The following is a 12,311-nucleotide window of genomic DNA, read 5'->3' as shown; positions in this document are numbered from 1 at the left end:
CATGACAGCCCAACGCACTAACCATCATGCCATGGGTACTACAATAATAATAATAAATTGCATTTAAAGTATTGAATAATAGAAATGATCATATCTAAATTAGATAAAGCAAGACAGTTTTTTTAATAGACCTTCTCATCCTATAAAAACAAGGACCTTCAGGGACTAATTTTTTGTATTTAATTTACATATTATATAACTACATGTTACTTAAAGTTAAATGTTTAATGTGTAGGCAATAAATTAAAGACGCGAAACATTTATCTTTTAACTATCACCAAAGGGATTGATTTTCTGAGTATTTTATAGAAGTCTATTACAAAATAGGGAACACCTTATAAAGTCCAGTGTTAAATGATCTATTTAATAAAATTAATTAAAATATACGACATACGAAATCACCATCAGGTTATATCTTTTTCGTGTACTCTATGCAAACACACCTTTTTATAGAATAATAATAATATTGTGTTTATCATGTTTCCATGTAGAACTCAAAGTCAGTTGAAATGTTATACCATCTTTGAAGGTGACCACACTTCTACTCCACCCAGGGAAAAAAATATTTATATCCATCAACAAAATGAGAACCACTCCCGTGCGGAAGTTTATAGTATCTTTTTTGTGGATATAAATGACTATGCAAGAACTATAGACATGATATATCAATTAAACTTTTTATACTCTTCAATATTTATAGCACCGATATTTTATTGTTTATTTTGCGTACGAGTATCATTGGAAAGAAAAATATAAACCACAAGTTTATTTTTTTTACTAACACATCTTGAGATGACTATTTATTTAAGGATCTCACAAACATTTCGGGTTATGATTTTTATGACATTTGATCTCCAAGTTTTGGGTATTGTTGTTTTTATGACCACACGAAAAGGTCTCAGTTTGTTTCTCAAGTATTTCTCTTTGACAAAGTTAATCTTTTTCTGAATAATTGGATTCTATTTCACTTAAAATAACCTGACTCGCAATTATCATGCATCATTTTAAATATATTTTTAAACTTAAGAAAATAAACGAATATCCAAGTAGAATACGCATCGTTAGCAACAAAATGAGACATGGGTATAGTAATGCGTATTGATAAGAAACTAAAACTTCAATTTTTTAATAAAGTTTGATTATGGCTTTCTTATCAAAACAAAAATAACTTGTCTTGAATCTATTAAAGATAATAATAGTGTCGAGCAAGTTTTAATTATCTTTTGATTATTTTGTAAGTGATGGCGTCTATAAGTTGATTTTGGAGCACTGATTTGAAATTTTTTATTCTAAAGTATAAGAAATAAGCACCATTCAAGATATTTGATAAAGGCTGACCGGCTAAGATATAGTGACAGTGTAAAATTGTCAAGAAGAACTCTCAAACTAAAACTAGAAGAATTTAATAAATTAAAAGCCCAATAACCTAATAACCTTGAATATATATTTGCTAACTTTGATAAAAAAAAGCAGGTCTTAAGATATTAATCAACATCAAATATATGAAAATTGATTTCAGTATACATCCGTCTTAAGTGGACTTTTATTAAAATGAATTAATTCATAGCTTTCAGCATAACCCGCTGCTAACCTGAAATTGAGAAATGAGCCTATTCCTCTATTTAATTCCTTTATTGATGTGTTATTTAGAATATCCCACTGCGCTGTGCACTCTATGTAGAAAGGTCTTCTTTATAATGAGGAAGCTACCACAGCGCCAACAACGGCGGACGGAGGCCAATTCATCGTCTTCTTGACATTGCGTAGGTCGTGTATTCGTCACATTTCAAATTCTATTCAATGCAGAAAGAGTATTATAATAATATGCATAGATTAGCAAACACGAAAAAAGCTGAAATATTTGCATACAACACCCGAGACTTTTTGCGGTCTGAACGGTATACTCTATAGTCTTAGACTTAGATATAATATACAAAACATTGAGTTATCTACATTTATGTATATGGGGGAAGTATTATGCTATAAAATACACATGCTAATTCCACTACCTTCCGGACAATAAATCTCGCGGAGGCACCTCATGAAGATACTCTGATGTCTATTATATTGATTCCCATTCCCCCAACACTCAGTATGTGCTTTGAGTCTTAAATTACGAGTACGAGTACGAGTACCATGCGAGAGAATAATCATTTATATTGCACATTATCGTTACGGACGATCACACTTTCTTCTTCAATTAAGGTCAGAAGAGGAAATTCTAGAACTGCATTGAAAAGTAAGTACCTGTTTGTAAATGGTTTGCATTTATTTTTTCGTCTACCGTTGGATTTAATTTTGCCGGATCAAGGGGAAATGTTGAATTTATATACGAGTCGAGTAGATAGCCTACTTGAAAACTGAAACAATAAATCACGGATTAAGATTTAAGATGACATTGAAAAGTTGGAGCCAAAAACAAAAAATAATATAGGTACAAGAACATAAAAATAAATGGAGAACCTAACAGTTAGACTTAGTCAGTTGTGCCAGCTTTTGATTTTATCTCCACATCTAAAAAGCCTAAGGAACTATGTAACTTTTTTCTTTTTTCTTTTGAAGTTTTGCTTAAATTTTCCTTAGGATATTTTATCAAAACATTTACATGAAATTGATATGAGCTATAATCGTATGTATACAAAATGTAATGAATAGATCTAAGTTCTTTTTTTTCTAATTTAAACATTCAAAAACTGTTAAAAACAAGCCGTTTTTCTGTCGTAAAAATTTCATAATTCATAAAGAAAAAGAACTATAAATTAACATTTTTCTTTTTTTCTTGTGTTTTACATAACAATAGCAAGTAGCTTTTTATGTTGATTTTCTTTTTTCAATAAGAAGACACCTTTGATTTATTACGAAGTGGTGTCCATATTTCGAAGATTGCAAAAATATAACTCAACTTCCCATACTCCAGTTATTGGCAATTTTCTTTTCTAACTGCGGAACTCCTTGAACCTACAATTTTGTATTTACGAAAGGACTACTTCTGTTGTTGACCTCCATTACTGGTGAAATAACATTTCCTACCTTGCAGAAAACACGTACATGGACATGGACACATGCCTACGAGAATATGCAAATAAGTCCTTAACGTTCGGTTCGTTGGTCAAGTATAAGTGGGATATATGGATTATTAAATTTTCTCAAGACCTTACACATAGTGAATATCCTTCGGTTGTCGTCACGATATGCTGATGTACTATATTAAGTGGGAAATAGTATGATATCCGTATCTGAATCCAAAATTACAATGCAAATAAAGTTAAACCAGAAATCGAACAACAAGCTTATTTAATGCCAACTGCAACTTTTTTCTTAATTTCTTTATTTGCTTTGTTCAGTTCTTGGCATAAATATGAAGGCGTGTTTATGAAACATTGCAGACAATTTTTTCTACATATAATATCATGGCAAAGGTTTGATTTCCAATATTTTGTTTACGAATCAAAGCACAAAATAGGCCTGTTTGATTCGATGATGGGTATGAAATATAGATACAAACATGTGTATTCTATTTTTAGAGAATCATTAACATAATTAGAATGGCGAACAAGACGAAAACCCTTGGAATGTTAACAATAGAATGAAAAAATGAATTGAACTTAAATAACAAACTGAATTCATAACTTTAAGCTTTGTATCGTTAGATGCAGGAAACAGGCGTAAAATATGTTTGGGGAGCCACTTATGTTTTATTTTAATATGACAGACATAATTAGTTAAGTGACTTTTATTGAGATCCGCAGCTTTAAATCTTAACTTGAACAATTCGGCGATTCCCGAATATTTGACAAATATGTATGTTCATGACAAAAATCTACAATAAAACAATTACAAATAAAAGTTGAGCGTAATTTTTGAGATTAAAATCAAAACTCTGTAGAAATTTGATTATAAACTCAAATTTTTAACTTTGACGGTGATATTAATTTTGGATAAGAGAAAAAAATATTTTGAAATTGCCAACAATTTGTGCATTTATAAATGATGCTTATTTTAAATGTAATGATAATGTTTACTATAATTGCAAATTTGAATAACTGTTTTGTTTTGGTAACTTAAAATTAAAATATGAGAGTACGCTTTTTTAATTTTTGCGAAATTTTTTCCAAGTTCAAACAAATTAAACTATCATTTTAATAATTTCATCGCAAATGGGTTTTTTTTCCAAATAGAACTGCGGACAAAAATATAAAAATAATAAATAAATTACAGTCACTTTTTGCACTGACATCCAATTATAACGAAATCGGTCATTTTGAGAAAAAATAATAATATATACTTTTGTATACCTTAAATTAGCTATAATAATAATAATAAATTAAAAAATAAAAAGTAACTTTGACCTTGAGTAATTAAAGATCTTGTTTTTATTATTATTATTTTTTTCGGAAATTCCGATTCCAAAAAATGAAAATCTCACATTTATCTTCTTCAAGAAAAAGCTATTTATTTTCTTGTCTTTAATCAAGTTGGATAACTTTATGTATTATCACTTTTAATAAATTTAAATCACATTAAGTTGATAATTATCAAATTTGTTTAATTAAAAAAAATTTAATCAATACAAACTGCATATATATGTATTTTTTAAATCTTCCCTTTCAATATGCAAATGCGTTCATATTTTGGCACACTTCACAGATCAACTCCAACCTGGCCTAGAATTAAAATGAAACCAGTTACACAAGAATTTTTGTAGATAGAATCATATTTAGAAATGAAAACTTTTAAATTCTGTACGATTCTAAAGGTATCCGTACACGAGTGGAACATATTTTTTATTTGATTTTTCATCATAGTCCGAAAAATTTTCTCTGAAACGAAGAAATTTCACTACATTTTTTGTAAAGAGGTTTAGGGTCAGTTCAAATTCGGTATTTACTTAAATTAATTAGAAAATTTCAAGTTCCATTTTGTTTTTGAATCTATACACTAATTACAATAATTAAAGACAAACATTTTTAAAAGCTCTTCTGTCTAACGTTTATCTGTATCTGAATATAAACTATGAAAAATTCAAATTTGTTTAGATTTTCTATGTTTGATAAATTTAATTTACAACTTATTTTCTCTTATAAACAAGCTGGCAGTAAAAAATAGATTTATATTGTGTTTTATCTTTTTTTTTAATTTTAATATTTTTGTAAATTGTGTATGATGTCTGACAGCTGACACACAGCTGGGGGCAACATATGTCATGTCACCTTCTATGCTTGATGTGTGCATGTAATGTATGTTGAAGAAATGATCACCCAAACAGAGTTACCATACCATATTTTTGTTTGAAAAATATCAAAACGGTCTTATTTCTAAAAGTGTTATTGTGCCTCTCGACATGCTGTTGTAAAAATGTATTTCTTTTAATTTAAAAGCATGTGAACTTCGTGTAAGGAAGCCCTTACACTCTTATGGTTCTCATTAAATAATTTGAATAGTCAACATAAAATCAATAGATCATTGGATTTTTTCATAAATTATCATTTACATTTTACAGACAAAATCAAATTGATTATTAGAAAACCATAAAAATATTGAATCGATGAGGAATAAACCCGTTTTTAAGTTTTAATATATTTATTGTCTTACTTGCCCACCTGTAGGCACACTGAATTCATTCATTCATTAATTCAAATCAACTTCAAAGATACACTTCGTAAAGATTGATGAAATAGAAAGTGATATATACCTTGAACTTTGCTATTCCATAAATATAGACGAATAATCGTATACCTACTTTGTTTTTGCAAAAGAAAATATAAAAAAATAAACAACAATGTTGTCGCGAAGGATAAGTTATTTATTTTGTATTGTATTTTTAGGAAGGGGTCTTTGTTTGTTTTAGTTTTGGTTAGGTTTAGAATATTAATTTACTGGGTCACATGGCAAGATAAATAATTGTGCGGGTTATTCCAAGGAGTTGCGTGTCAGCAAAAAAAAAAAAAACAATAAAATTAGAATATAATTTCAGATTGATGAGATTTTTTTTCGCGGAACTTTTTTGGAAATGACATATTTATTTAAATAACAGTCATCATTTTATAAATGGATATTGTCTTACCCATATAATTTTTACATAAATTAATAAACTGAAAAAGCACCTACCGATATGTGATACAATAAAGTTATAATTGTAAACTGTGTAATTAAATAATTAATGTCAAAGTTTAAAAAAATTTCATAATTTTTTCCTAATGACTTAATTGACCGTTCTGTAATTTTTCCATAATTTAACTTACTATTAAATATTTTGGAAAACCACATTATTATTTTTTTTCTAAAAAACTATGTTCATATTTCGATTCACAAATTAGTAAATAGAAGTTTGTTTTTGAAAGAATAATCTTATGCAATGTTTACTTGTTAGGTTTCATATATTGATATAGGAAATAATATGTCAAAGTAAAAGAAGCCGAAAAGATAAACAAGCTCATTTAATTATTGCACATCGTTAACAATTTTATATTAGCAAATAGATGCAGCTTACATATATCTAATCGCATGAACAATAACACATATATAAACTATGTCATTAAAAGTACCTACCTACAACAATTAACTTATCTTTATTTTTCATATATGGGTACCTTCCTATAATCATCATTGTCTGATTAATGTTTAACAAGATCTATGAGTTTGAACAAGTAAAAGTGGGAAGCTTTTCACTTTCATTTGTTAAAATGGAAAAGAAAAAGTGACTGAGTTTAAGCGAAAGTAATGGTAACATTTTCTCATACATTAATGTTATTTTTTTTTTTAATTCATTGGAAATGGTTAATTAATTTTAAGAACAAAATTATGATTTCAGTTTAAATCAAAATACGCCCCATTTTAATCGTTTAAAATTTTTAAAAACAATTAATCTTTTAAATCACCAGAACTTGTAATAATAATAGTTAATCTATGATGATTTTTTCTAATATTATTGTTCAACTTAGTTTTTTAACAACTTGGATTGATATCCTAAATCAAGTTAGGCAGTGAGCATGACAAAAGTTTTGATCATGGTTTTCTTACTTTGAAATGATAAGTGGTATGAACTTGAAAATTGTGAAGTTTTGTATTTTACTTTAGAGTTTATGCTGTCTTTAAAGACTTGTTAACTTGTTCTTTAAATTACAAAATTGGATAATATTTGCATGTGTAAATAATGAACAATATATAACTTTGCATTAAACAAAGGTTAAGTCACAGTGAACAAAAATTGTTATTTTAATAAATAAAGAAATTATTATTTTATTGATTCATTTTTCTAGCTTCCTTAAGTTCATGTATTACGAAAGTTCCGAATTTTTCATGCAAAATGTGTGTTTACTTTTGTTTTGCATTTTGACACGTTCTAACAATAAATTCCATCAACAATAAATTCGTAGATTTTTTTTTTCTTCATAATAAAAAATAAAAGAAAAATATTAAATTGAAGTATTATTCATAGTCACCAATTTTATTTGTTTTCAAATCCATTAAGGCACGAACTGTTGCGAACTAATTGACTTTTTAAATATAATAATTATTCGATTATTGAAGTTCTGTTTACTTATTTCTATGAAGCAAATGTGTTCTCTTGAGATGTAATAATAAGATACGAATTGGGTAATTGAACGTTTTTCAAACAATAATTTAAAAAGGGTAATTTATAAATATTCATAGATTACGTTTTTGACTCCTGAGTGTATTAAATGCTTAGAATATATCTTTTGGTTATATGGAAAGTTAACATAATTGCAAATTATTGCTACGCTCATTGATTTACAATTTTCCAAAACTAATAATTGTAAAATTAAAAAAAAGGTTAATAACAATTTAGGTTTGCAAAGACTTACCAATTAATTGTTTAGCTATTTGTAAATTAAACATGTATGTACATATTATATAAATATTTTTGTATCTTAGTCTCTAAATTTATACATATTTTGGTTAGGATTTTTTTGTTTTGTGCTGTTCTTGTATAGATGTTTATAAAAACTAAAGTTAGTTTTTTGTTCCAAAATAGAGATAAACTCTAATTCAATTAAATTTCTTTCTTTTTTTAACAGATACTGCAAATCCAGAAATGAACCGTAAGATAAATAAAACTATAGTTTAAATGAATACATTGAAAGAAATACAACTTTTAGTCTCAAATTTTCCAATGTCTTTATTTATAAATCCTATATTGACCATCTCAAAATCCATTATTTTAAAGAAAAGAATGCAAGTTGTTTGAAAGTACATATTTCCATTTGTTTTTAATTGTTACAAACTAGGCCACTCGATGTTGAATTACAAATTTGTAAAAATGGTGAACGTAATGTAGTGCACACAAAAATGGAAAAGAATTTGTAATACATTTGATTGAAGAAAAAAAAATACGTATACGCCCAGAGTAACACTTTGTGGTAATGATTGTGGTGTGGTTATTATAAGAGGATTTAAGCCTGAAAGATTTCATAATAATGATCCTTTTATTGGCCTTACAGGTGGTCCCAGTTTTAATAAACAATTACGATAACATTTTTATTTTGCATTAAATGAATCTGAACCATTTTATAACTTAATGAATAAAAGTTTGTAAACAAAACAAAACAATCATTTTAATTAATGCAAAAGCTTTATATTTATTTCATTCTCTTGAGCAGTAACTTATGAGCATAAAATATTTAAATATCGCTGTGTCCAATCGTATTTTACAGAAGCTACTTACAATCCATTGCGCAGTATTAGCAAAGAAGTTTCAGCTATGCAAAATACATATATTCAAAAACATCATTAACTCACTTTTGCTAACACGTTTCCATACCTACTTACTACAGCTGCTGATACTAACTGTGCTGCCAGTTTGACAGCTTAGCTCACGATCGAATAATTATGTTTGTTATTTTGTAACGCTCCACGGAAACTGATATCGCATTAACCGGCTTTGTTGTCAAACATCCTCATTCATCGGTCATTGTCGAGGGCATATTTACTTTAAACGTCATGTTGACAGAGTTTAAGTCAAGTGCAGAATTACTCTCTTAATGGCCATCTCCTTGCCTTAACGTTTGAAGCCGTACATAAAAATCATGCAATGGCAGCAATAAAAGTTGAAATGACATTTTGTGAAAAATACAAAAACAAAATGGGCGTTAATAAATCGAGGGTATACGGTTTAACCGTACCCGTATGTTTTACAATAATTTATATGGTAACGATTAAAAATAAAAAAGTTGTTCGATTTTATTCTTTGAAGTCGAGCTTAATTTGTTGAAATAAAACGACACACATGATGCCGTCACTTTTTTAGATTTCATAAACAAGAGAGCCCATCATCGTTATTATGGTGAGATGGTTAATATTAGATTGTGATTTTGCTTTAGGTAATGAATGGTTAATAGAACTCTGACATTTTTGCAATTCGACTCAATGTCACCAGTAGCATGAGTAATTAGTGAATGGAGATGAAACTTATTTTATTTTTTCTGGCATTTCACGATTGTACGGGTAGTAAATGCACCTAGGGCGTAATGTGTACAATTTTTGATATTTATTTTCTGATCTTGAATTTTATACTATAGATTCAGTTTTATCTTCTTAATATATTGTAAATTTATTGTATAACACTTGACTTTGTAAGAAATTATAAATACCATCGTTTTCAAAACTCATACCTATATAAAGTCTTCAAAACGCAACGGCTCATAAGTCGAATTAAGTAGTTTTAGCTGTTTATTCTTTTCTTATATTATTCTCCCTACAAACTATTTTTCTTTTTTACCATCGTTGATATATGTATATCTTTTAAAACAAAAAAGTTACGATTGTAAAATAGCTTAAGTTTAATTGGTAGGGTTTTGTTAAAGGTAAAACAACTTATGTAAGTAGAGGATGATTTGTCTTATGTATCAATATATTTTATTTGCAAGATAATAGGCAAAAATATTTTTATAATTAGTATCTAAAGTAGTTTCTTTGTTCGATATTAATCTAAAAATTATAATCGTTTATGTAAACTTAAGGTTTTTTTACCGCAAAACTTTTCTTGCATTTACATTTATTATATTGAATTAAGAAGTTTTTTGATAAATTTAATAAGTAAAAAGAGGCTGAGATGCGATCCACACTGATAACTTCCCTTCCTGTCTGTTGATTTGTCTTGCTTAAAAGTTTGTAGCTTCTCGTGTTGGGTTCAGAAAGTTGTCAATTGAATTATTCTCAAAATTTTTTTAATTACCAACAATATTTTCATATCAAGAAATAGTTTAGTTTGAAAATCTAGTTTTGCTTAATAGACTTTTAGTCGAAAACAAATGTTTACCAATTTTAGTAGCATTTCTAAAGTTATTAAATATTGGATGAACGAAATTAATTTGAGAGATATCAAGGACCGAACATCAATTTTTACCAAATTTGCGTACTATTTCTTGTAGATTTTATTTTTATGAAAAAATGACTGTTGGATTTTTATAAAAAAAAAACTTCTGAATATCGAAAACAATAATTTCTGTGAAATAAAAAGAGTTTGAAGACAATTTTTTTTAATTTTTAAAAGCTTTTTGAGTCGTTAGTAAATTTTAACTAAGTTTTAGTATGTTTTTTTTAATTAAGTTTTTATTTTTTGGTAAAAAAATAAATTTTCCTCAAAATTTTACAATATTTTTTAAAAGATAAAACTAGTTTAAAGCCAATATCTTAAATTTTTGAAAATATATTTGAGTCGAAAATCAAGTTTTACCAGCTTTTATTAATATTTTTGTTAAGGTTTTTATTATTTTTGTAAAAAAAACTGTCGATTCGATTTTTCTCAAAATTGTACTGAATGTTGAAAACAATACTTTTATAATTGAAATTAGTTGGAAGCCATAATCTCAAATTTTTGAAAAGATATTTGAGTCGAAAGTCAATTTTTACTAACGTTTGTTAAATTTTCTTTTAAGTTTTTATTTTTTGTAAACAAACTGTCAATTACATTTTTCTCAAAATTTGACTGCATATTAACAACAATAACTTTTAAAAGATCAAAACAGTTTAAAGCCAATATCTCAAAGTTTTAAAAAGAAATTTGAGTCGAAAATCAATTTTTACCAACTTTTATGAATTTATTTGTCTTAGGTTTTTATTTTTTGTAAACAAAACTATCAATTCGATTTTTCTGTTTTGGAGGTCAAATCATTTTGTATTCGTAAAATTTTCGAGGTGAACATTTTTGTTTCAGTTTTTTTGATTTATAAAAAAAAAACAGTTAATTGGATTTTTTTTCAAAAAATATATTTGTTTGGTATCACGTTGCAATATATTATATAAAATTTAATTCAAGTCTCTAGCATTTTTGGTTCGTAATATATTTAGGGTTAACCAAAAGGTTCACATTTTTTTTAAACTGCTATGCTAAAAAAAACCGCCCACGTAATTTTCTTGAGAGGCCTTTCTGCCTTTTTATCTGTATAACAAAATTTATTTGAAGTCAATATCTCTTCTGGTTCTTGAGTTATGAACAACGAAAAAACGTCGCGAACCTACGGAAGTACGGACGTACGAAACATCTTGCTAAAAATCTTTTATTTCGACTCTATGGACCTTGAAACGTCGAGAAATGTCAAAATTTTCAATTTGACAAATCGGACTCATTACAATAACTTCCTTTGGGAATTTAAAAATTAATAAATGTATAAAAAACTTCACTCATCAAAATTTAATTTTACTATATATTTATAAAAAATTCAAAATTATTGATTTTTTTTTTTAAGAAAGATTGCAAGTTAAAAATCCACAATTAGACTAGCTTTTACTTTTTAAACACAGTATTATATAAATGATAGGCTTAAGTGAATTCGCAAATGTCTGTACGTAAAAAAAAGTTAAATGAAGACGTTTTCAAATTTGTTTAAAATTATAAAAACATTTTCTAAGATAATAACATGTAACAATAATCTTTGAATACAAGTTCTGTGCATGAATTTCTATCCTTTCTTCTTAGTTTTTAAGTGTAAATGACTTTTGTTTACCCTTTCAGTAAGTAAGCTACAATTACAGAATTATGCAAAAATGCACGTTTTCAAATAACATTTTCATAATAGTGTTTCGAATTACAAAATTTAAGACATACAAAATAAAGAATTTTGCTCATATAGATTTTTGAAAAACTGTATTCCGACCCACTCGTGAAACATCAGGACACAATTGTATGCAATTCTTAAGCATAAGCAAAAGTATATGAAATTCTGCAGCTGAAAAAATTCTGCCGATCGTATGCACAAATTGTTTTTATTTATTCCCAATTAGAGATGGTAGAATTTTTGAATCAACTGCCATTAACAAGTAAATGATAAATTTGACCATCAACAATGCAT

General features: G+C 27.2%; 1 protein-coding gene across 2 annotated transcripts in view; it reads left to right on the top strand.

The window, feature by feature from the left end:
* LOC129949277 (aquaporin AQPAn.G) overlaps window positions 1-12,311 on the top strand; it is a 36,478-nt gene that overhangs the window by 11,300 nt on the left and 12,867 nt on the right. Inside the window, exon 2 of one of the 2 annotated variants that reach the window (XM_056060636.1) lies at window positions 8,040-8,063. The exons of the other annotated variant lie outside the window; for it this stretch is intronic. Within the exon in view, the coding sequence (XP_055916611.1) occupies window positions 8,040-8,063 (24 nt within the window). The remainder of the gene's footprint in view (window positions 1-8,039; window positions 8,064-12,311) is intronic. 2 annotated transcript variants of the gene reach the window in all.

Source organism: Eupeodes corollae, chromosome 3 (assembly GCF_945859685.1).
Source record: "Eupeodes corollae chromosome 3, idEupCoro1.1, whole genome shotgun sequence".
Taxonomy (NCBI): domain Eukaryota; kingdom Metazoa; phylum Arthropoda; class Insecta; order Diptera; family Syrphidae; genus Eupeodes; species Eupeodes corollae.
This window is presented reverse-complemented; position numbering and strand designations above follow the sequence as displayed.